The sequence below is a fragment of the Artemia franciscana genome, chromosome 17, assembly GCF_032884065.1.
Source record: "Artemia franciscana chromosome 17, ASM3288406v1, whole genome shotgun sequence".
In the NCBI taxonomy this organism is placed as follows: Eukaryota; Metazoa; Arthropoda; class Branchiopoda; order Anostraca; family Artemiidae; genus Artemia; species Artemia franciscana.
The window spans coordinates 26,586,721-26,614,032 of NC_088879.1; the positions used below are offsets into that span (position 1 = coordinate 26,586,721).

Here is a 27,312-nt window from a genome sequence, read left to right on the forward strand (position 1 = left end):
ATTCACTTTATAAAAATTGGTCCTAGACAAGAACGTGAATTGCTATGGGTCAACGGGGGACAAATTTTCCCCAGGGACCCAGTCCCCCAAGACTCAAGTTTTTTCTACCCCTAGATGAAATTTTGTTTCTTCAAAAATCTTGCCAAGCCTGCTCAATTCAAGCATCTACAGAAACAGGTCAGTTTTCTTTATAATTAAATAGAAAAAAAAACAAGTTTTTTTCACTGAAAGTAAGGAGCAACATAAAAATTTAAACCGAACAGAAAATTGTCCGTATATGGAAGGGGCTGTCACCTCCTCAATGCCCCGCTCATTACACTAAAGTATCTTATTGTTTTAAAAAGTGGAGTAGTGAGAAAGACTCAAACTTCAGAGTAAAGAGCCGGGCATTGAGGAGGGGACAGCCCCTTTCATATACAAAATAATTTCTGTCTGTTTTAAGTTTTAATGTCGCTCCTTACTTTCAGTTAAAGAAACTTGCTTTTTTATTTAATTTCTGAACGTTTTTGAATTAATGCAGGTTTTGGTTTTGGCAAGCGTACATGAATAAATAAAACGAAATTTGCATATTAATTTTACTTTTTTTGGCTAAGTGGGTTTCTCAAAGTTTTGATCGGACGATTTTGAGAAAAAAGGACGGGGGAGGGGGCTTAGTTGCTCTCCAATTTCTTTGATCACTTAAAAAGGTCGCTAGAACTTTTCATTTTATTTACGAACGTTTTTGTTGGTAATAAATGTACGTAACTTACAAAACAAACTTACTTAGCGAACTTCTATATTCGTATATTTTTATTACGTATATGAGGGGTTTCGCCTCCTCGCCGTACCTCGCTCTCTATAATAAAGTTTTAGTTTGTTCCAATTCTTTAAGAATGACCCCTGAATCACAAAGACCGTTTTATTAGAATAAATAGCTCTTTTGAAATTGCTAAAAATGCCTTAGCGTAAAGAGTGAGGTATTGAGCAGGGGACGAAACCCCTCATATACGCCAACATTTTTGTTTGTTCTAAGTTTTAATGTTGCTCCTTGCTTTCAGTTGAAAAAAACTTGTTGATTTTCTATTTTATTTCTCAATGATTTTAAATTAATGCAGGTTTTGATTTTGGCTCACCGTACATAAATAATTAAAACGAAATTTGCATATTTTTTTGGCTAAATGGCTTTCTCAGAGTTTTAATAGGACGATTTTGAGAAAAAAGGGGCGGGAGAGGGGGCCTAGTTGCCCTCTAATTTTTTGGTTACTGAAAAAGTCCACTAAAACTTTTAATTTTATTTTAAGAACGCTTTTTATTATTAATAAATATACATAACTTACAAATCAACTTACGCAATAAACTTCTATACTTGTATATTTTTATTACGTATATCAGGGGGCTCGGCCCTTCGTCAGTAACTTGCTCTTTACACTAAAGCTCGAATTTTTTTCTAATTCTTTAAGAATGACGCCTGAATCACAAAGGCTGTTAAATTGGAATCAATAACTCCTTTGAAATTACTAAAAGTACTTTAGCGCAGAGAGCAAGGTATTGAGGAGGGGAAAAACCCCCTCATATACATAATAATTTCTCTTGGTTTTAAGTTTCAATGTTACTCCTTATTTTCAGTTGAAAAAATTTGTTTTTTTAAATTTCCACAACCCCTTTCATGGAAATTCTCTTCCCCCATGGTAAATTCTTCTATGGAAGGATCCTCTCACGTAACCTCTTCCCCACCACCATAAAAATCCCCCTTGAAAACGTCTGTATACTTCCCAATAATCAATACTATATGTAAACAATGGGCAAAGTTCATAACTTGCAACCCTTCCCCCGGGGACTCTGGGGGATTAAGTCGTTCTCAAAGACATAGTTGTTAAATTTTTTTACTATGTTGAACAAAATGGCTATCTCAAAATTTTGATCCGATGACTTTGGGAAGAAAATGAGCAGGGGGGGGGGGGGGCTAGTTGCCTTCCAATTTTTTGGTCACACAAAAAAGGGCATTAGAACTCTTAATTTCCATTAAAGTGAGCCCTCTCACGATATTAGGACCACTGGATGAATACAATCTCCCATGGGAAAAAAACAACAAGAAAACAAAAAACATATAAACAAAACACGCATCCTTGATCTTTCTTCTGGCAAAAAAAATACAAATTCCACATTTTTGCAGATAACAGCTTGAAACTTCTCCTGTAGGGTTTTCTGATACGCTAAATCTGATGGTGTAATTTTCATTAGGATTATATTACTTTTATTGAGTGTTTCCTCTTTTTTTTGAAGATAAGGCAAATTTTCTCAGCTCGTAACTTTTGATGGGTGAGACTAAATTTGATGAAACTTATATATTTAAAATCATCGTAAAATGTGATTCATTTGATGTATATATTGGTATCAAAATTCCATTTTTTAGAGTTTCGGTTACTATTGAGCCAGCACGCTCCTTATGTACAATTCATTACCACTAACTGTTTGATATCTTTACCTTTATCAACTGATATCAAACGAACTGTTTGATAACGAATAGTTGATAACTAATAGAATTGATTGATCCTCAATATTTTAAGGGTGGAAGATATGACCATATTAGGCGCTTATACAATTTATGAACAAAGAAGTAGGAATTTTTTTTTTGTTATTCAATATTCTCGAATGAAAGTGATAGCAAGTAATTAATAATACTAATTGACTTCTCAATGGGACTCTTTGTGAATTAATCTGACGTTAACTTCCACTGAAATTAATGATCAGCAAGAAGATGTTTTAGTGTTATCTGAACTTTTATTTGAACAATATATATTTATAACTATTTATCTGGATTTTTTTTTTTTTTTTTTTTTTTTTTTTTTTTTTTTTTTTTTTTTTTTTTTTTTTAGCAGAAAACACATTTAGGTTTTAAGGTTCAAGCGTAGCTACAAACTACAATGTTATACCCGAATGTCAAATTAAAGATATTTTTTATTTTATTTTTGTGCAGTCCACATAAGCAGGGGCATCGTTTGGGGGGAAGTGGGCAAGGAGGGCAGTTGTGCCCCCCAATAATGTTGTGAAAAAAATTTATATACCCCATGCCCATTGACTATCCGGATATGAAACCCTCTTGCCCCCCCCAATAAAATACTGGAAATTTGCCCCTACATACCGGCTTTATATAGCTACAGTTCCTTTGCGTTGGATATACGTAAATTTTTTGGGTGGGGCATATATATTATAGTCTGAATATGATAGAAAAAGAAAATAGCAATGTTTGTTGTTGCATTAGCTATTTAGTGACGGTGGAGCAAACTACGAGCTGTATCATATGTAGAATATCTCACTACAATGAAAGCGCATATTCCCACAATGAATCCCTAATTCAGAGAGTAATTTTAAGTGAATACTGCTCACACGGTTTAGCAGTACTAACAACAGATAAAGTAGAGTTATACTCAACAAAATTTACATGAAGAAAAAACTATTTGCGACAGTAGCAAGCACCTATTCATATATCCATCACAAAGATATGGATTAGATACAAGCAGCTTGTCAAGACAGTTAAAGTTGATAGTCGAGAAGGTATGTCTCTTTTCAAAACTTATCCTTACAGAGAATCCTGGAAGCAGGATGTTGGTGCATTATGTTTGCCCTTTGGACTCTGTAGGGCAGCTTGTCAAGACAGTTAAAGTTGATAGTCAAGAAGGTATGTCTCTTTTCAAAATTCCAAAATCGTATGCCATGCGGTGCTAAGTCGGAATCACACAATTCCAGAAAAAGTTATCCTTACAGAGAATCCTGGAAGCAGGATATTGGTGTATTATGTTTGCCCTTTGGACTCTGTAGGATATTTTGTACTTGTAATAGTTAAATCGAACTAAGAGTTAACCTGGGCATGTATTAAAGATAAATGTTGTGCGTGTGTCACTTCATTTTTATATTTTCTATTGATTTTATAACTAATTAAATGCTTCAATGCATTAAAATTAATCAAAGATTAGTATTCTCGGTAACTGAAGGCCTTCAGATAGGGCTCGACCCATCTCCCCAAAGCTCTTTAAGTAGAAAGAAGCACATGTAAAACCTAGTTAAACTTTGAATTATGCAAGTATTCACAACTGCTCCCCCCTTCTCTCTCAACCAAGACTATTCAAAAAGATTACCGTCATGAAAACGAATTCGCAATCATGTTTACATTTTGTTTCAAAAGTGAATGTAACGGCACCAACAGGTCCTTGGTTGATTTTCCTTGGATTAACGTTGAAGCCACCGTCTAACTTAATAGAAAGTACAAGATAAACATCAGGTCGATGGCTTTGGCTAGAATGTATAAAGTCATTCTTTGTTTGCCACGCTGGTGCTTTGCTACAACCAGAACCTGAAATAGAATTTTTGAGAAAAACGGAAAATATTACTGTAGCCTAATAAAGAACCGTACCTAACCATGGCTTTCTTCTACTTGATTTTCAATTTGGCTCTTTACTTTTCTAAGGAGTTTTTTTGGAAAATATTTTTTTAACATTATTCCATAAATTATATGGGCTGTCTCTGCCTTTCGGTCTTATTTTTTATTTCTTCTTTGGGAAAGTTAGTTCTTAATTATTATTTTTAATAGGATTGAAGACGGTTGGCCAAGTCCTCTTGGTTTTTGCTTTTGTTGTTTGTGGTTCATTCGCTCAACATTGTATCCATTGAGATTCCCTATATCTTTTAAAGGACCTTTGTCTATCATATCTAGCTACTGTAGTCTCAGAACATATTTGACTTGACCTTTATATTAAATTCTTTGTTCATCGCATTTCATTCCTGATTTCAATTTGGCAGTTTTTTGTCCATCTCAAAGCGAATTATAAAAAAAAAAGTTTTTTTCAACAAAAGCAAAGAGCGACATCAAAACTAACAGAAGTTATTTCTTGCATGAGAGGAAGTTGCCTCCTGCTCAACCTTTAACGGCACACTTTTGGGTATTTTAAAATACCCCTCAGTCAAATTTCACACCCCTTGATTCAGCTGTCGTTCTAAAAAATTGGAGTAAAAAGTCTAACACTGCTTCTGACAGCCCTTTCACCCCACCACCTGGAATTAGTGTGAGCAACTATTACACATCTACTTTATTTTATCAATTGGATTTAAAGTGTTCACTTTTTACTTTTTTTCGTTTAGTCCTTTTCATCACTTTTCTGATTTCTTATTGTTTCTGTCGTTTTTGGTTCTTCGCCAGGGTTTTCCCATTACTTTTTTTTTTTACTAGCTTTACACGGTCTTTTTGGTTAACTTTTTCCTTTTGTTTTAGTTTATGACTATAAAAGAGGGCATTATTTCCAATGTCAAGATGATTTAAGATATAATTCAAGCTATTTATTGTATTCCTTTTCCCTGTTTTAGAAGAATTGATCATTTGAGCATTGAAGGAAACAAAGCAAGTGGCTACAGCCAATAAAACTAGGCATAGAAGTTACTACATTTTCTAAGAAGGTCAAAGTTAGAGGCTGCATTTAAAGTTTTCACCATATCCATACAACTTTAAATTTTTTGGAAGGTTTTACATACAGTCTGCTTTCAGTTAACTCTGTTAACTCTGAGATCGTAATGAACTTGGTGGGAAGAAGCTCTTGGCTCTTAACTTTTCCGACCTCATCACAAGTGTCATATGAGCTCTTGGCTCTTGTTTTTCTTCGATGCAGGAAAGGTTTTAACAGAGTTTCAGAGTTAACTGAAAGGGAACAACCATGTTTTTCATATAACCAGCTTTTTGAACGATAGAATGACAATGTAGCACGGATCACTTAACTTGAAACTGTCAAAAGGATCAACTGATTTTCTGTTATCCCTTTGCAACCCCTTAGGATCTGGTATCGGAATAAGCTTTACAAATTTTAAGACTCACAAAATGAAACAAAGAGTACAAACAAAGAGTAAAAGAGTAAAAACAAAGAGTAAAAATGAACAAAATAACATAGATGAAATATCAGTAGAAGTATACAAGTGGACTAAAAATAATATATTTCAGATTCTTTGAAAACCTGGGATTTTTTTTTATCTCACTATTCTAGAATAAGTTTAGTTACATTCCAAAAGTTTTATAATCCAAATCATAAAACAAAAACATCAACTAACCTTTCACCAAAAAAATGTTAATTCAGATTTTTGAAATCATTTATTTTAGAGGCGCAAATTCCAAAGGAGGAGAGGGTGGTCGATGAGGGCTAAGATCGTACATAAAGTCTTTAGATGATTTTATAGCACGCTGGATTTTTCTCTTATAGCATGCTGGACTTGGGCTCAACTCAGAATGAAGATGTTCATCCCCTCAAAAAAAAAAAAAAAAAAAAAAAAAAAAAGTGTACCCCCACTTTTTTCTTACACTAAACGTTTAACAGAGTTTTTGTTAAGTTCTTTTTTTTTCACGTGCATTTAAATTTCTCATTTGATTTTTTTAGTTTTTGAAAAATTAGTGCAAGCGTAGTCGCACTCTCAGTATTCATACTTTAAATTTGTAAAAATCTAACCTTCAAAACTTATGCACTTGGATTCTATAACCGGAGGCAAATCGCTATTCCATCTACTGAAAAACAGTCCAGTATTAGCTGCTGTGGTGCTGGGGCATTTCTTGCAGGATCTATATCCATCTGAGTACCATCCTTTACGACAAAATTCACATTCACCTGTAAGATGACTCCTGATTATTACAAAAGAATGCTAAGGGCTATTTTGGAGCCCTCTCCCCATAAGAATAAAAGTAGAAACAAAAGAAATGAAGGTCAGATAGAGAGAAAAATAAAAATAAAATGTAAATAAAAAAAAATACCCGCATAGAGGTAGCCAGAAAAGGCTGCATTGCACATGGCTTCTAAGACAAAGTCTTTGTAACAGCGACAGGCTTATTTGACGAGCGGGGAGGTCTTCCCGTCCAGCTTCTTTGTCCAAACTTATTTAGTTTTTCAATATAGTGTCCTGTATTTTTATATCATTTGCCAGTTTTTTAGCTTCTTTTCGAATCTTGTACCCCCTCTTGAATAAATTCCTACACACTAGCCTGAACATTGACTTATTCACATTAAGAGTTAAACAACAGTTATGAAGTTTACTCTGCTTTATTTTCTTGCTTGTTTCTCATTTTTCAAGTTATCGACAAAACCACAAGCTTTATAAAAAGATTCAACATTAAAAATAACACAAAAAGGAAACAAAGTAAAGAATTAAATGCCTATATTAATTGTTCAGAGTAACGTGTATGTATGACAAAAAATATAACATTAAGACTACAAGAAAAAAAAATAAAGTTAAGCATTCACCAAAGAGTGAAATTGTGGTGAAAGGACTTCAGCATAGGGTGAGATTCTGAACAGTATTCCGTATAGACGATTGGTAAACATTTTTAAAATTAAAGTGGTTGTAAGCATAAAAGATCTACTAAGGAATTAGAATTCAATGAGCTTGAGCAAGTGTTTTAAGACTTAATAAGACTTTCCGGGTGAATTCTTAGTGGTATCTTGTTTCACTAGTAAGTTGGTCTTGGTGAAGTGTTTACTTGTAGTTTCCTAAAGGTTGGACAAAACACCAATTTCTTATTGGTGTTTATTTTGTTTGTTTTAAGTGGGTTAAGGGCAAAATGTTCAGAAATCATATACCCGTTTACAGATGCGGTATTCTCTACATGAAAAAAAGATGGGCATGTTCTGGCAATAATGTTTTAAAAGCAAAATTTGTTTTAAACAACCATGGAAATTGTTGATATAAAATAAGAAAGTTTTACTTTACAGTCTATGGTGAAGATTTAATTTGGTAAAAAAAAAACACTGAAAAGCATAAATTAAGAAAAAAACAAAACAAAAACATCTTGCCTCGAAGTATGCAAACAGATTTTCTTTCCCCTAGCGCCCGGAGAAATTAAAAATAAAAAAAAACCATAACTAAAGGCATGGGACATCCATGAGACAGGGTGATACAACCATACCGTAGAGGAAATTACTTATGGGTTTTAGCCGCTTTACGATACCTTTTTTTACTTTTGTTACTCTTTGTCCTACCGTTAGGAGCATAATCAAAGCTATTTATTAGGGGAGGGGGCAAAAGAAGGTCCCCATCAGGAGTCAAGGGGCATGGAACATCCTTCATGGAAAAGGCATATTGGAATATTTTTGAAAAATGCAAGCCTAAATATGTTCTCAAGATAAAAAACTCTAATAAGTTGTTTCGGGTAATTATTTTTTTAGTGGATACTTAACACTCAACGAGAAAAAAAAAGTAAAGTTGGCTTGTGCCTGTCGACAAATTTTCTTCAAGCAGTAGTGAAGAAATTTTACCATTTCGCAAAGACACTAGTTGGTTAAATTCATCGATTATGAACTTAATATAACCAATCATTATATATTAACATAACCTTAGTTATACATAAATAAATAGCACTGATATTAGCGGGGAACATATAGTAAAAGCGAAAATACAGAATAAGTCAAAGTATTATTACAAATTCTTTAATATTATGTTCTGACATTTATCTAATGATATTTCAAAATTAGTCATAAGTACACATAAATTAAAACTTACAGTACACACTTAATCCTGGAACACAAAAGTCAATGTTTTGGCTCTGTATTACACAAACTTGTCGTAAAAAGTTTAGTTGTCTATCTTTTTTTTACATCAAATTCATTTATCAATTGATCAAGATCAATTTATACTTCCCTTTCAATTGCAGACAGTGCAAGTGAAAATACTTTTCTTGTCTTGTGGTGTTGCAGAAGTACACATTTATCGTCAAAAGCAAGAAAAAGATCTTCCACACAACGTACAGTTCATAGGAAATGCAAAGTATAGTATTAATTGATCAAATGTTAGAGGAAACGTTTATTTCAAGGATTTTGCAGCAAACACTAATGTTTGTTTTAGAATGTTTTTTTTTTATTCTCATTCCTTGAAAACGCTGTAGCGACATGCAGCATTCAAAATTGAGCTTATAGTATTCATACACATAGCCTACACTGTCTTTGTTCGTTTCTTTTGCACCTAGCATTACACTTAAGTTGTTCGAAATATTCAAATTGTTCTCCTCTAGTCTACTTGCAATATCTGTAGTTAGAAAATCTATAACAGAACACAATATTGCATTTTTGAAAGAGTCTGGCGCTGTCTCATATGGAATTATTGTGCCACCACCCCTAATTTTTCTAGAAATTTACATTTTCAGGGGATTTAGGACCCCCTAAAACCACAATTATCAGCTAAATCTGGGCTATGATTGAATAGTTTGAGAAAAAAATATTCTCATTGAAAGGTCTGTAGAATATCCAACACATCCATAAAATCTGCAAAAGACTTGGCAACATTGTGGCAGAAACCTTATTTAATTAAAAATAGCCAGTGATCCCAATTGGAAGTGAAAATTGACACTAAGAGTTTGAAACATACCTTCCCCTTTGTATCATGAAAAAAATCTAGAAAAGTCAGACAAGTTTATTCTTTTCGAGAATGGGGTCAAATTTTCCGAGGGGGTTTACAATGAATATTGTTTTATGTCTAAACTTCCTTCATCAAGCATAGCTATCTCCTAATGCTGCATGTTAAAACTGGTAACAATAGAAAAAGAGTATAGATTGGCACCGCTTATATGTGTACACGAAATATCTAAATTATAAGAAAAATATACTTATATTGTTCGAACAAATTTTATCCTAGTTGCAGCAGGCATTTCGTACGGCATACTGATGCAGAGCTAAATATCTTACAGATGGCGTTGGTATTGCTTGAAATATAACTAATTTCAGTAATAATCCTTAATACGTTTATGTCAATTCTCTTTTTTGGAGCTAGCTAAAAGAAATATTTAGAAAACCAAAATAGCGGGAAGTCAGAAGGGTATCATACATGAAGTTCGACGTTCATGGAGTAGTATGTGGATCTAAAACAGAAGGAATAGGACTTTATCAGCACTTGTTAGGCGTTTCAATGTAAGCAAATTTGGATCTATATTGGAGTGACAATTAAATGTTGGAATTGAAAATTTGAACAATCAAATTACTTCTAAAGCGAATCTCTCCCCTTCCGTTCCAACTTCCATGACCAAACTACAACCAATTTGACCTGTTTAGTCCTTCAGGGGGAGAGGGTTAAAGGGCTTGAACCTCCCTCCCAAAATGTATGTCCGACTCATAAAAACGTAAAAAAATGAATGTAAAGATATTTTTTATGTGTTTTGAAGTTTTGAACCCCCTCGCCCACCGAAAAATCCTTCTGTAGCCCTACCCCCAACCGAAAAAAAAAATCCTGGATACAGGCTTGTGTATAGTTATGGTGCAAATATTATTATAGAAAGAACCAAGTCTTATTTTCTTTTTCATGACTTGTTGTTCATTCAGGAAATAATAATCACTGTATATCTACCCTCTTCTTCTTCAATGATTCCATTTCTATCTTATTTGCTCAATGACTTTTACAATTTTCACAACTGTCTTCCTAGACTCTATTCTTTATGCCTCATTTAATATCTGTTAATCGAATTCGTCCTTCTTTACAGTGTATCAACACAAACTGTATTATGTTTAACAAGTGTAACTGAAGCTCTGGAAAGATAAATTGCATGATAAGGTTCTTCGCTCACTAATAATATTGATGAATTAAAAAATAATATCACCAAAAGTATTATTTATTCTTCAAAATTTCTTCTTAATCCGAACTATCTTAACTAAGAAATAAAAACAAAATGTTTGTTTCTGGAATAAGATGCAGAGGGTGTATTCATATTCACTTTTGAAAGTTCTAAAACAAGAAAATGTAATCTTGAGCTGATAGATTTTAGGAAGTAAAAGAACCTTAAATATCAGGGAATTAAATTTGAAAGATATTAGGAAGTGTAATGGACCCCTTTTTTACGTTTTTTTTTTATTGAAAACAAAAATAAGTTAATTAAATAAAATATCTCCTTGGAGTAAAGAGCAAAGTTGAAACTTATAACGAGTAACAGTTTTAAACTTACCTTATAAATCATGTTTTTTTTTACCACTAATAACTAAAGACATCAATTGAAAACACTAAACTTTTGGATATATTGTCAGGTTCGGGAAAACTCCACAGAAGCATGTATAATATTCATTTACTTTTGGTAGGATCTACGTATGAAACATGTCTAGATGCTTCAATCTTAAGTCAAATTTACCAATCTCCACTTTCTACCAAAATTTTTGATGTGTAGAATGTCAAATATAAGAAAATGAAATTACCGCTTTCGGCACTGAATTCCATTCCTGGGTTGCATGGTGGACAATCTCTCTTTTGCTTTTCTACGGGTAGCTGATCAGATTCTGCTAGATCGTCACGGCAAACTTTAGGAGAAAACCAGTTGAAACTAACTGTTGTCTAGATGAGAACATTATGTAATCAATTGAAACTTTTAATTGCAAGTTGTATTGTCAATAAAGCTCTTTAAAACTCACAGTAAAGAGCGATTCTAACCCTGCATCTAGTGATTTTCAGTAGTTAAGAGCATATCTTTAGGTGTCTCTTTTGTTCCAAAACCGGGAAATAGTTCTATTTTCAGCTCCCTAGGATAATAAAAACATCATATAGACTAAATGACAGTATACATATTTATGAAGGCAATAGGGTACAACGATAATTTTGATTAAACAAGGAAGAATCTGATGACGAATGTTTTTTAGTCCTTGAGTTGGATTAGAAGGGAGAGGGCAGCTAGCTCAAGGAAGATTGTTGTCCAGCTATCTATGATCATGGCATGGACTTCAGTTTTCTAAGCAGTCTTGCTTATGCAAGTAGTGATCACGTACGCTTTTCTGAAAGGGTTCTGTTTCAGGAAGCCATGGGAGGAAGAGGGAAGTGAAAATATTGAAAAAAGGATGAATTGTACAAAGGATCCGAAAAGTATGCAATCTTAACGTGAAGATTAGCATTAATTAGCGAAAGCTAGAGAATGGGGCTATAGCCCTTTAAGTCAAACAATGGGCTGGATCACAAAAAAAGAAAATAGAATAGATCAAATATCGAGCTATTATTTAAAACATATTTTTGAAAGACAATGCGTCTGCGCTCATCAAACATGAGCTTGAAGCGAAGTATGAAGGCTCTGGACTATCATTTACATTCCTGAAAGTTATTATCTAACCATCATCTGTTACTATCATTTACATATACATACACACAACTTAAACTTTTCTTTTCAGATGGGAAAGTGATAAGGAGTTTTATTTTTCGGTGTAATCATGAAGTTGCCCTTGTTGATTAGCTGCAAAGAGAAAACATTGCGTCAAGAGAAAATGTTTAACGGAAAAAATGGTACATTTAGACAATATTCTGTTTCCCTCCACTACGGTAGCCATGGTATAAATCTATGGTTAACAACTATGGTTTGAACATAGTACTATTACAAAGGGTTGAATAGGGCATATGTTCAAATCCCCCCACCACTTACAACCCCCTACCTACTCAACTTTTACCACCGATGCCTTATATGTGGGAGAAGGTAGTCCCATATAATCGATATTATCAGTTTTTCCGAGGGTACCAGAATTTTAAGCAACTCCACGACATAAGGGTATATTCTAAGATTGCTGTTATTCTTCAGAAATGTTTTTTATAATTAGAATTGGCTACCCTTTTTGAAATGAGTGAAAACATATAGCCTCACATGTTATTAGCCGCACAAATCTAAATGCTACCATCAGGAGACACGAGCTTTTTAAACAAGTCAAATCTTGGTGCGAGTAAAATCTCAATCTGAATGACCGCTTAGCGTCAGAAAAAAAAAATCAGTTTCTTTACTTATTTCATGCTCATCTAAAAGTAGCTAACCAATTTATTGGATGTCATAGGGCACGGAAAACAGCAAGTGGTTATTCTGACTTTGGATGCTTTTGGGTTTCGAAATTGGCAAAATACTGCGTCAACTTTAGATCCCAAAAAACATTGACCTGGGTACCAAAAACCCAGTTTAGTGAGACCTACGATTTCACTGTGAGCTTTGACGGCCATACCTTTTTGAAAATCCACCCTTCTGGTAAATACCAAACCTATCTTGTGTATTTGATTATTTGCTTTTGCTATCTCTTAGAAAATTAAAATACGGCCTAGCAAACCACTGCTTGTAAAATGAGGAAAAAGCCCAGAAAGTTGTATATTCCCACCCTACCAACAATGTTGTGATTGTTTTAAGATTTAATTATGTTCTCGCTTATAATTTGATATTTTAGAACTTGCAAAGATGCTTATAGTGTAAAGCATTATATTAAAAGATAATTGACGACTAAGCTAAAGATCAAGTAGTGCAGTAGTGAATGCTCATAGTAATAGACTCGCCGCTTTTTACACGCTAGTTAACTAAATAATATGCAAACATTTATATGGCTTTACTCACCTTGTTATTGCCATCACATTTTGAATATTCTTCATAATAGTCAGCTGCTGTACAAGCAGGTCTGGGCACGCATTCAGTTTGAGCTTCATTAGCATATTCATCATTTGGGCATGACCTACACTTGATACTTCCGACTGATGACACCTGATTTACCGGACACCTTCTGCAGTCACTAGATCCTGCTATTGTTGAATATGAGCCTGCAGGACATAGAACACATTGACTCAAGTCAGTAGTTCCTTGTATTAAGATGCTTTTTATTAGTAATGGTCTGATAGATCTAGATGAAGCTGCAACTGCACGCCAGTTCAGCTTGTAGTGACCTGCCTGTAATCTGACTTTATGTGTTGTCCAATTTCCTTCTGCTGTCAATGCAGGCCATCGATTTTTATCATAAGCACTAACTACAGGATTACACTTGTCATCATCAATCTAGAAAAGAGCATTGCATTAACATACTGCTTATAAGTGATGATCTGATAGATCGAGATGACGTTGCTACTGATCGTCAATTGTAAGCTGAAGTGATCAGCATGGAATCTGACCGTAAGCGCCGTTCCATTCCCTGCTCCTGTCAATGGAAGCGATCAATTTTTATTATGATCACTCCTTTCAGTGTCTTAATATATTAGAAGTTCTCCATCAGAACACACTATTCACTTTTAAATTCGTCCAATCAACAGTGATATCCCTTAACAATGAGGATTAATAACAAAAATAATAGAAAACAGTTTTTGGTATTTAACACAAATTATTTAATTAAAGCCAAACGTTACGTGGTATATCATATTAAGCACTTTTTATAAAACCATGATTCCGCTTAGCGCCAAAAAAATGAAATAAAACACCACATATAAAAAACACTAGAAAATGACTAGAGGACACAATTTGCCGAGCTGGAGACTTTCGGGGCGGAGAGTGAGAAAAACTGTTGAGATAGAAAAAAGCGGGCCCTCCATCCGCCAACTATTGAACTTTGTCCAGATCGAGACGCCGTCTGTAGTCTACACATACGTCTCTATCTGAAGTAAGGTACTGACCGTGTGGTAATAATCTCACACTGTTAGCGCAAAAATAGACCTTATCCGATATGGCCGACATGGCATTTTTTTCGAGTCGAACTGTGTAGTTTCAAAATTTTTAAGAGCGAATGGCCATGACCTTCACTTTTGGAACTAAATTATTTTCTACTCAGTTCCTATAAAAACTCCTGCTGATATTTTCAAGCTTGCAGGTCCGAAGGTGTGCTGTGTGCAAACACACAATGAGGATATGAGAAAACTCTGAAAGGGAATTTCACACTATGTAAAGGAAAATTTTTGTTTAATTAAAGAACCGTGAATAGTTAGACATCCGTAGGCAGCTTTTGATATTCTAGATACCAGAGTTATCCAGATGCCTTTGATATACATACTTAAAACATAAATAAAAAATGGTGCCCATTCGCAACGGATAGGCTATACGCATCGTGTTTTAATTATGTACAAAGTATGAATATTTTGACCCCTTCCTCTCATCCGATTTGACTAAATGAACCACTTAATAATGAACCTGGCGCTGACAAACTCTAATGCGCTTTCTTAGGGGTGGGTTCCAGCAAATTCATTTAAGCGCATTAGAGTTTTTGAAGGCAAGATTACCTAGTCTCGAAAACCACTTCTTAGTTAGTGCCACATTTTATATTCCGTTCTTTTAATAGCCCAGTAAGCACTGAAAGATAATGCTTTTTATAATAGAATTGGTGGTGAAAATTTGATGTATTATACTGATGTCATTTGAAATAAAGAGCTTACAAACATAAAAATTTGACAAATGCTTCCGATTCTTTGAACCATGCTATGGTGTTACCATGGACTTCTTAGTGAGGAAAAATTTATGTTTCTAAGCTTTTTATTTCAAATGGCATCAGTATAATACATCAAATTTTCACCGCCAATTCAATTATAAAAAGCATTATCTTTCAGTACTTACTGGGCTAGTAAAAGAACGGAATATAAAAAGTGGCACTAACTAAGAAGTGGTTTTCGAGACTAGGTAATCTTGCCTTCAAAAACTCTGATGCTCTTAAATGAATTTGCTGGAACCCACCCCTAAGAAAGCGCATTAGAGTTTGTCAGCGCAAGGTTCATTATTAAGTGGTTCATTTAGTCAAATCGGATGAGAGGAAGGGGTCGAATTTTTTTTAAATTAATAATCACTCAAAGAACTTTACTTAAAATTAATTAAACACGAGAAATAACCTTACTAATGAGAATAAGACATATGGAGAATTTACTAACAAATCGACATTTTTAAGTAAATTCTGCATATGCCTTATCCTCATTAGTAAGGTTATTTCTCGTGTTTAATTAATTTTAAGTAAAGTTCTTTGAATGATTATTAATTAAAAAAAAAATTCCACAAGACAAGCTTTTCAAAGAAAAGTAAAGAGCTCCTTAACTCTTTTGGGGCACAACAAGGTTGAAACATTTTTTCCTTTCCCAATAGTAAATCCTGTCTTTTTTAAATAAAAAAACAGCTTTTTTAAATGAAAATAAGGAGCGATATTAAAGCTTAAAGATGATGTGAAATTATTCCTTATATGAAAGGGGCTGTCCCCTCCTCAACGCCCCGCTCTTTACACTAAAGTGTTTTATTATTTTAAAAAGTAGAGTTCTGAAAAAAGTCAAACTTAAGCGTAAAGAGCGGGGCGTTGAGAAGGGGACAGCCCCTTTCATATACGAAAGAATTTCTGTTGACTTTGGGACAAAAATAAGCGTGGGAGGGAGCCTAGTTGCCCTACAACTTTTGGTCACTATAAATTTCAACTTCCGTTAGGATGAGCCCTCTCACAACATTCTAGGAAAACTGGGTCGATACAACCACCCCCTGGAAATAAAAAAAACAAATAAATACGCATCCGTAATCTGTCTTCTGGCAAAAAGTACGAAATTCCACATTTTTACAGATAGGAGCTTGAAACATCAAATCGTAGGGTTCTCTGAAACGCTGAATCTGAATATTCATTAAGATTCTATGAATTTTAGGGGGTTAAACCCCCATTTTCGAAAATAAAATTCCTGAACCAGCTACAAAATTTCAGTTTTTTCTCACTGGGCAGTTTTTCGCAGCAACCATGATTATTCTATAAGACATTTTCACACCGAACGTGGAAATTCATGCACAAAAATTATAAGTGCTAAAAAACCTATATGATTAAACTTTTTAATTGGAATACAATATGAGATTAGAAAGCTTTCTAATACAGTGACATCTTTCTTGCTAGTCCATATTACCAAAATGCTGGGAAAAGGAAGTTAAAACAAGCTATATATACAAAACTAAGAGGCAATTATTTGATTCAGCATTATAGATAGTCAAAGCGCAAAGAAACTTTATTGAAACTAAAACGTTTCTCACCATGATTAATATAAACACAGCGGAAATATAAATTTAATCTTAATACCTGTAATTCAAAAATAACGTCTTCGTCTGCATATTGGTATTCAGTTAATACAAAGCCCTGGGATACAAGGTTGACATTCAGGTAAAGAGATGCAACACAAGAGCCTCCAAAAAATCCTAAATATGTCCCTCTTGGCTGCCACGCTGACCTAGAAGAGCGACTGTTTAGAATCGGATTATCCACTGATGATAGTAAATCTGCAAAGATAATTTAGATCATACAATTTTATAGATATTTTTTTTCAAGCGTATCATTTTATCGGACACAGATTTACCAAAAAAAAAATCTAGCGGTTCGTTATGCCAACTTCAACGTCCAACACATGTTTCAATATATAATCTAGCACAGAAAGGATATTACCTGCCAACAGGCTAACAGCACTCAGGTACTAATTCAGTTATAAATATTAGTAAAAAAAACTTTTCAAACTTCCACAAAAAGTACTTGAGCACATACTCAAGCACAGCTACTACTGGTAAATAACTCGAAAAACATAGCAAGACCTGGCAACAAGAAAATTATGACTAGGTCGTTCCACAATGTGGCCGAAAAATATATATGCGTTTAAATTATGAAGACATATAGTAGTTAAAAATATGCTTTAAAAAAACTCTAAGACGATATTATTAATTGTATCAAACATTAACGTCGAACGACAAAAAAGGAATATATTAGTAAGAGTAAGGATGATCAATTTTAAATCCGTATTTTCAGGAAATTTCTTGGTTAATAGTTTGCTGAAACCTTTTAGGCCAAATTCTACAAAGCTCTGAGGCGTTGAAGAAGTTGGAGAACCTTAATTTTACTTCTGACATTACGGGTAACATGTACAGCAAATAATAATAGGCCATGGGCAGATCCCTGTAGAACTCCCTATCCATAGTCATATCATACGTAGCTTGATTTCCAACCTTTAAATATTACTTTCTTTCACTTAGGTAAGACTTCTACACATTCGGAAGTCTTCCTCTTATATCAGACAATCAGACACCTAGACACCTCTTATATCAGACACCTAGTTGGTGGGGGCGCTTTGCGCCCCCCAAGCCCCCCTCGCACGTAAGTCGTTACGCGCCATATTAGTTACGCACCATTGTAGTTGTGTCCCTGTGTCTCACCTGTGAATATATATATATATATATATATATATATATATATATATATATATATATATATATATATATATATATATATATATATATATATATGTATATATATATATATATATATATATATATATATATATATATATATATATATATATATATATATATATATATATATATATATATATATATATATATATATATATGTTTTTAACTACGTAAAACTTGCGAATATTCAACATTCTTCGCTGTCCCATTGTCTGTGCATATAAATAGATTGTCAGGTTTACCGACTCTTGAACATGCAACATATAATTGTCCATGGGAAAAACAATCTGTATTCAGATCTATAGCTCATTATTCTAATGATTGCCCTTGAGCTTTGTTGATGATGATTGCTAATCGAACATTCCCTGTGTCCCCGTCGTCATTTATGTATCCGCCCTGTGCCCCCCGGCGTCCCCGTTGTAGTTGTGTCTCTTTGTCCCAGTCGTCATTTAAATTCCCTGTGTCCTGGTCGTCATTTGCGTCCCGATGTCCCAGTCTGTAATTTCTCTTTGAGTGTCCCGGTCGTCATTTATATTCCCTGTGTCCCGGTCGTCATTTGTGTCCCGGTTTTCCATGGGAAAACAATCCGTATTCAGATCTATACCTCATTATTCTAATGATTGCCCTTGCGCTTTGTTGATGGTGATTGCTAATCGAACATTCCCTGTGTCCCGGTCGTCATTTATATATCCCCCTGTGCCCCCGAGGTCCCCGTTGTAGCTGTGTCCCTGTGTCCCGGTCGTCATTTATATTCCCTGCGTTCCGGTCGTTATTTGTGTCCCGGTGTCCCAGTCTGTAATTTCTCTTTGAGTGTCCCGGTCGTCATTTATATTCTCTGTGTCCCGGTCGTCATTTGTGTCCCGGTGTCCCAGTCTGTAATTTCGTCAGTCGACAAACATGACGTGAGTCGGCAAACAACTTCATAACGGCATAATGCTCAATCCTTATAATGACGTCAGTTGACACACAAACATGACGTCAGTCAACACACAAACAAACAACTTATTCATATATATATATATATATATATATATATATATATATATATATATTTTTATATATATAGATGTATCTAACTTGCAAGGTAAAGTTTCGTGGTTCACATAGTCAAACACCTTTAAAAAAAATATAAAAACGCAATTATAACTCCAAGATGTGATCAAGGTCACCGTCAATCAACATCATAGACAACTGAAGTGCATGCTCTGTAGAATTTTTAACGTAGTTCGTGGTAACGAACTGTCAAACAGCTCATGGTAACGAAGTTAATCGTTAATCGAGTTAATCGTAGTAAAACCCTGAAAATTAAAAGAATTGACTTTTTTGCTGGTTCCGATATATGTTACCGTTAAAGTCATGAATGTCGACATTCACCGGTGAATACCTGAAATACCTTTTTCTTCTCCTTGGATTTAGACAGCGTTGACAGTAAACTTTTTCATTTTTATGCAAGGTTCGGATTAGGTTAGGTTATTAATCCATTTGCGAGATTTATAGCCTAACTTAACCCAACCTGACTTTAAATTTAACTTTTAACCTAACTTTAGTATTTGTTATATGAAAGTATTCCGACATTTGTCAGTGGGGATTTTCTGGAATGAATTTTCTACGCGGAGAATTTCCCATTGGGATGGAAGTTAACGGGTGTTACACAGGGGGAATTTACCAGAACTCGCATACAAAGTTCGTTTTATTTGTCTTACTTTCTCGTAGGCGACCCCATTCTACATCCGTAGATACTTTGGGGAATTGTAAAGGGGGAAAATTTTAAGTGGAGATGGAATCTCTTGGGGATTTCTAAGTAGCAAAGGGATCGACACAGGAGAAAATCTTCATAAGGGAATCACACCTGGAGACATTCTCCATGGGGTAACTATCTGTGGGAGAAACTCTCCATTGGCAGGGGGATTCCCGGGAAATATTTTCCACACAGGGGGATTCTTCATTGGCCTTAAAAAGGACCAGAAATTAAATAAAAAAAGTGTTTTTTTTTCAAATGAAAGTATGTTAAGGAGTATTTTTCAGGCGGAGTCGTCGGTAAGAAGTTTTCTGGGGGGATTCGCAGCAAGAATGGAATTTGCTGGTGGAAAAGATTTACATGGGTGAAACTTTCTATGAGGAATTTCACAAGGGGAAATTTTACACGGGGGGAGGATTTCCTGGGTTTATTTGGAAAAAGATTTGAAATTAAATAAAAAAAGTTTTTTTTTATTTCGAAAGTAAGAAGCAACATTAAAACTTAAAACAAACAGAAATTATTAAGTATATGATGGGGGCTGACCCTCTTAAATACCCCGCTCTTTGCTCTAAAGTTGGAGCTTTTGTCTCAATTCTTTAAAAACGATTCTTGTAACACGAGGGCCGTGTAATTAGAATCAGAACATTTTAAATTGTAATGTTGCTCCTTACTTTTGGTCGAAACACTTTTTTTTATTAATTTAATCACACCATCAGATTCAGCATACCGGAAAACCCTACTGCAAAATTTTGAAGCTTCTATCTACAAAAATGTGGAATTCTTGCATTATCTTTTCTCCAGAAGAAAGATCACGGATTGCTTTTCTTTGTTTTTCAGAAGCAATTGTACCGAGCCAGAGGTACTAAAAGATCAGGGGAGGGCTTATTCGACCAGAAATTTATAGTTTTAGTGACGTTTTTAGTGGTCTAATATATGTACAACGCGAGAGTGGCGTTTTCTGCCATTTTGTTGCACCAAACAATATCTAGCAAAAAGATGGCCAATCGACTAAAAGCATCAAAAAGCTATAGTTCGAGCTCCCTAGTTCCTGAGGAAGTAATGCTGCACGGTGGCACATTCATTTCTGGAAAGTCACGTTGTTCATATACAAGGTAAATGGTTTATATGGATATTTATCTTAATCCTTGATTTAACTAAGTTGATTCATTTTATTCTTATTAAAACAATGTTTTGTGATGCATAATCGTGCAAAAGCTGCCATGAAGGAGGTTTTTTTTCGATATATGTGTTTTTAAATATATGTGTTAGGTTAAATATATGTATTAGGGGTTATTTTCGATATATGTGTTTAAAAACAAAATTGTGTTTTTTTTACGTAAAACAGGAGGCTTTTACATGGTCTCATCCTATGAGATTTGACAGCTTTCGTCTCCATTTGTGTTACAAGCCACAGGTTTATAGCCCAAAAAACCTTTAGGAAAATGTCTTTAATGTTTTGAAGAAAGAAGTAGATACAAGTGTACAAAATTTCTTAGGTCAGCTCAAATATCAATTTCGGTAAATCTGTTATACTTTTACGACCTAGCTCAGCTAAATGTGAAAGATACCTTTCTAGAAAGCAAGAGCTGACCATAATACTTCTTGTTATAACAAGTGAGTAAATGTGAAAAACTGATTAACCTTTGAGGACATTCCTCCTTGTCCGGATCATCCATCAAAGATTCCTCTCTGATTGGCGCAAATGGTTCTGTCTCCACAGTGAACGCTTTAGGTATTGTTTCCCACATATTAAAAACCACTCCATTTCCAATAGAATATGTCCCAGGTTGACAAGATTCACATTCTAGTGAAGAAATGTTGAAGAATTCACCAAGTTGGCACTTTGGATCTGAAAAATAAATGTATATTTTGAAGAAGTGGATTAACATTTCCGAGCATATTCATTCAAGATAAAACTGTCGCTTTAAAAGATTGATGTTATTTACAATCAAAATATAATTAATCTGAAAAAATAGAAACTGTATATTATTGGTTTTACTGCTTGAATTATTTTGTAATTGCACATCTTCCGGTAAAGAAAAAGAAAAAAAAAAAAAAAAAACCTACAGATTCTGTTTTGATTTTTGAAATTATGGCCTTTTATTTGCTGGTTGAGAAAACATTTATTAAGAAAAAACAAGAGCTAAGAGCTCATAAGGCACTTGTGACGAGGCGAGAAGAGCTAAGAGCCAAGAGATCATATGGTATGAGCTCTAACAAAATTCTATGAATCAATAGATTGATTTAAAAAGGAAAATAAGAGGCTTAATGCCGGTCAGGATTTAAAATAGGAGCTCTGAGTCACGATGTCCTTCTATATATCAAAATTCATTAAGATCCGATCACCCACTCGTAAGTTATAAATACCTAATTTTTTCTAATTTTTCCTCTCCCTTTAGCCCCCCAGATGGTCGAATCTGGGAAAACGACTTTATCAAGTCAATTTGTGCAGCTCCCTGACACGCCTACCAATTTTCATCGTCCTAGCACGTCCAGAAGCACCAAACTCGCCAAATCACTGAGCCCCTCCCCCCGACTCCCCCAAAGCGACCGCATCCAGTACGATTCTGTCAATCACGTATCAAGGACATTTGTTTATTCTATCCACCAAGCTTCATCCCATTTCCTCCATTCCAAGTGTTTTCCAAGATTTCCCCCTCCAACTCCCCCCAATGTCAAAAGATCTGGTCGGGATTTGAAATAAGAGCTCTGAGACATGAATTCCTTCTAAAAATCAAATTTCATTAAAATCCGAGCATCTATTCGTAAGATAAAAATACCCCAATTTTCACGTTTTCCAAGAATTCCGGTTTCCCCCTCCAACTCCCCCCAATGTCACAGGATCTGGTCGTAATTTAAAATTAGAACTTTAAAGCACAAGATCCTTCTAAATATCAAATTTCATTTAGATCTGGTCACCCTTTCGTAAGTTACAAATACCTCAATTTTCAAAATTACCCCCCCCCCCATTCTACCAAAGAGAGCAGATCCGGTCCGGTTATGTCAGTAACGTATCTTAGACAGGATTAAAATAAGAGATCTGAGTTACGAGGTCCTTCTAAATATGAAGTTTCATGAAGACCCGATCACTCCTTCGTAAATTAAAAATACGTCATTTTTTCTTATTTTTCAGAATTAACCCCCCCCCCCCCAATAGAGCCGTTCCGTTGCAATTATGTAAATCACGTATGTATGACTTTTGCTTATTTTTACCACCAAGTTTCATCCCGATCCCTCCAATCTAAGCGTTTTCCATGATTTTAGGTTCCCCCACCCCAAACTTCTCCCAATGTCACCAGATCCAGTCAGGATTTAAGATAAGAGCTTTTAGACACGATATCCTTCTAAATATCAAATTTCATTGAGATCCGATCACCCGTTCGTAAGTTAAAAATACCTCATTTTTTCTAATTTTTCAGAGTTGACCCCTCCCCCAACTACCCCAAAGAGAGCGGAGCCATTCCAGTTATGTCAATCATGTATCTAGGACTTGTGATTATTTTTCCCACCAAGTTTCATCCCGATCCCTCCACTCTAAGTGTTTTCCAAGTTTTAGGTTTCCCCCTCCCAACCCCCCCCCCCCAATGTCACCAGATCCGGTCGGGTTTAAAATGAGAGCTCTGAGCCACGATATCCTTCTAACTATCAAATTTCATTGAGATCCGATCAGATAAGATAAGTTAAAAATACATCATTTTTTCTAATTTTTCAGAAATACCCCCCCCCCAAATACCCCAAAGAGAGCGGATCCGTTCCGATTATGTCAATCATGCATCTGGGACTTGTGCTTATTTTTCCCATCAAGTTTCATCCCGATCCCTCCACTCTAAGTGTTTTTCCAAGATTTTAGGTTTCACCCCTCCAACTCCCCCCAATGTCATCAGATCCGGTCGGGATTTGAAATAAGAGCTTTAAGACACAATATCATTCCAAACATCAAATTTCATTAAGATCCCATCACCCGCTCATAAGTTAAAAATACTTCATTTTTTCTATTTTTTCCGAATTAACCGGCCCCCCACTCCCCTCCCCCCAGATGGTCAGATCGGGAAAACGACTATTTCTAATTTAATCTGGTCCGGTCACTGATACGCTTGCCAAATTTCATCGTCCTAGCTTACCTGGAAGTGCATAAAGTAGCAAAACCGGGACCGACAGACAGACCGACAGACCGACAGAATTTGCGATTGCTATATGTCACTTGGTTAATACCAAGTGCCATAAAAACTAAATCATGTTAAAATCTCGTCAACTCAATAAAAATATGTGTTCTGTTTTGGAATTTGAAATTATGGGCTTTTATTTGCTTTTCTGACGAAATAGCCTTGATTTCATTCAAGTAAAAAATGGTAATTTGTCGCGCCCCCCCCCAAGCCCCCCCGCGCGCGTAAGTCGTTACGCGCCATAATAGTTACGCGCCATTGTAGTTGTGTCCCTATGTCCCACCTGTGAATATAGATAGATATATATATATGGTTTTAACTACGTAAAACTTGCGAATATACAACATTCTTTGCTGTCCCATTGTCTTTGCATATAAATAGATTGTCAGGTTTACCGACTCTTGAACATGCAACATATAATGGTCCATGGGAAAACAATCTGTATTCAGATCTATACCTCATGATTCTAATGATTGCCCTTGAGCTTTGTTGATGGTGATTGCTAATCGACCATTCCCTGTCCCGGTGTCCCGGTCGTCATTTACATCCCCCTGTTTCCCCCGGTGTCCCCGTTGTAGTTGTGTCCCTGTGTCCCGGTCGTCATTTATATTCCCTGTGTCCCGGGTCCCGGTCGTCATTTGTATCCCGGTGTCCCGGTCTGTATATACATTCGTTTTTTAGTTTTGTTTTTCTCCTTTATTTTTTTCCTTTTTTTTTCTTTTTTAGCTTATTTAGATTTTTAGATTTTTTAGTTTTTTTATTAGTTTTTAGTTTTTTTTTCTTTTTAGTTTTTTTGTCCCGGTCGTCATTTATATCCCCCTGTTTCCCCCGGGTCGTCATTTATACTCCCTGTGTCCCGGTGCTTTGTTGATTGCTAATCGAACATTCCTTTTGTCCTGGTCGCTTTCTCTTTGAGTGTCGTCATTTATTTTTTTCTTTTTTAGTTCTTTTAGTTTTTACCTTTTTTAGTTTTTTTTAGTTTTTAGTTTTTTTAGTTTTTTACCTTTTTTTAGTTTTTTTAGTTTTTTTTAGTTTTTTAGCTTTTTTATTTTTTTTATTAGTTTTTAGTTTTTTTGTAGTTTTTGCCTTTTTTTTAGTTTTTTTAGTTTTTTAGCTTTTTTATTAGTTTTTAGTTTTTTTTGTAGTTTTTGCCTTTTTTTAGTTTTTTTAGTTTTTTAGCTTTTTTATTTTTTTTATTAGTTTTTAGTTTTTTTTGTAGTTTTTGCCTTTTTTTTCTCTTTGAGTGTCGTCATTTATTAGTTTTTTCCTTTTTTTTTTTAGTTTTTTATTGGTTTTTACCTTTATTTTAGCTTATTTTTCAGTTTTTTCCTTTTTTTTAGTTTTTTTTATTTTTAATTTTTTTTAGTTTTTTACCTTTTTTTAGTTTTTTTAGTTTTTTAGCTTTTTTACTTTTTTTATTAGTTTTTAGTTTTTTTTGTAGTTTTTGCCTTTTTTTAGTTTTTTCAGTTTTTTTTTTAGTTTTTTATTGGTTTTTACCTTTATAGTTTTTTTAGTTTTTTAGCTTTTTTATTTTTTTTATTAGTTTTTAGTTTTTTTTGTAGTTTTTGCCTTTTTTTAGTTTTTTCAGTTTTGACGTCACCTGATCCAGTTTTTTCAGGTGACGTCACCTGACACATCCATCCATCCATCCATCCACAGACAACTTATTTTTATATATATAGATATATATACATATATATACATATATATATATATATATATATATATATATATATATATATATATATATATATATATATATATATATATATATATATATATCATGGGTGCCGGCAGGAGGACCATGGCCCCTGGGATTTTGGTACTATAAAGCAATTATAAGGAAACCAAAGAAAAGAAAGCAAAATAGGGAAACACAATGGAAAATGCCAATAGATTTTGACCATTAATAAAGAAATTAAAAGTTCTAATTTGTGACTGAGTGACCCCTTTCGATTTTTCCACAAACAATTTGCTACATGATTTGGTTGGAGCAACAAAAAAATTCAAATGTTTCATAGTAATGAATGGCAAGTAAATAACGATTCTTGTCAATAACGAAAGCATAAGAGCCTAGTTATAGATGACATTTAATCAAAGAATCAATTTTGTATGGTGATCTTAAATATGTATTTGTTTATTAGTAATTAGTGCGGTTACTAGTGGACTAGGAAGTTCGTAGAATTATAGAAAGCACAGGGAAAATAATTTAATAAGGGGCAATTTCGGTGAAAATATGCCGTCAACTTTTGCTTGTATTGCAAGAGTACCCTTGAGCTGATATATGAAGCCATTATAATCAAAAATGTTTCCTCTGAACGGAATGCTGGGAATTTGTGTATTTTCCCACTGAACGAACACGTTTTTTTTGCATTCAAAATTTGTTTTTGGCTTTCAAAATTAAATTAAAAATATTGACTAAAAATTTTGTATATATAAACATTGAGTCTAAAGGCATTAAATATTTTGGTGTTGGATAACAGAGTTCAAAACTGTCGATATTGTTAAAAAATATCCGTTCAACGCTTCGGCATTGCTCAACAGAAGTGAATGCATGGAGTTTATATCTCAATTTTTGTAAGTAGGATATTGTTTTTTATTTTTCGTAATTACTTACTTTTATCATTTTTATATACTCTTAAGTGACATGTTTTTTTCATTGCTTTTATAAAATTATTAGTCTCTAAGCATCATGAAATAAAGAAAAAAACTAAGCTTTTTCAACTGAAATTAAGGAACAACATTAAAACTTAAAATGAACAGAAATTATTATGTATATGAGGGGAGTTGCCCCTCCTCAATACTTACCTCTTCACGCTACTGTTTTTCGGCACTTTAAAAAAAGAAGTTAAAGTTACTTATAATTCTAATTATGCGACCCTTGGGTTTCTGGAGTCATTTTTAAAGAATTCGGTCAAAATTCAAACTTTAGTTAAGAGCAAGGTGTTGAGAAGGGGACAACCCCCTCATATACGTTAAAATTTCTGTTCATTCTAAGTTTTAATATTCCTCCTTACTTTCAGTTGAAAAAACTTTTTTTATATGTTTAATTTCTGAATGTTTGTAAGTTAGTGCAGGTTTTGATTTTGGCTCACCGGACATGAATAATCAAAACGAAATTTGCATATTAATTTTACTTTTTTATTTTACTAAATGGCTTTCTTAAAGTTTTGATCGTATGATTTTGAGAAAAAAGGCGGGAGAGGGGGCCTAGTTGCCCTCTGATTTTTTAATTATTTAAGAAGTCACCTAGAACTTTTAATTTCATTTTAAGAACCTTTTTTATTAGTAATAAATATACGTAACTTACAAATTAACTTGCGCAATAAACTTCTATTTTTGGATATTTGTATTACATATATGAGGGAGTTTACCCCCTCGTCCATACCTCGCTCTTTACAATAAAATTCGAATTTTGCTCTAATTTTTTCAAGAATGACCCCTGAAGCACGAAGATGGTTCAATCAGAATAAATAGCTCTTCTGAAATTACTA

The 27,312-nt window shown here is 34.3% G+C and overlaps 1 protein-coding gene across 1 annotated transcript in view; it reads right to left on the bottom strand.

Moving 5' to 3' along the window:
• The window catches only part of LOC136038077 (endosome/lysosome-associated apoptosis and autophagy regulator family member 2-like), a 160,363-nt gene that overhangs the window by 56,351 nt on the left and 76,700 nt on the right, over positions 1 to 27,312 (bottom strand). Inside the window, exons 4-9 of the mRNA XM_065721073.1 lie at positions 21,297 to 21,504; positions 16,764 to 16,911; positions 13,319 to 13,750; positions 11,172 to 11,307; positions 6,462 to 6,617; positions 4,116 to 4,330 (exon numbers count right to left, since the gene is read on the bottom strand). Coding sequence (XP_065577145.1) covers positions 4,116 to 4,330; positions 6,462 to 6,617; positions 11,172 to 11,307; positions 13,319 to 13,750; positions 16,764 to 16,911; positions 21,297 to 21,504 — 1,295 coding nt within the window. The remainder of the gene's footprint in view (positions 1 to 4,115; positions 4,331 to 6,461; positions 6,618 to 11,171; positions 11,308 to 13,318; positions 13,751 to 16,763; positions 16,912 to 21,296; positions 21,505 to 27,312) is intronic.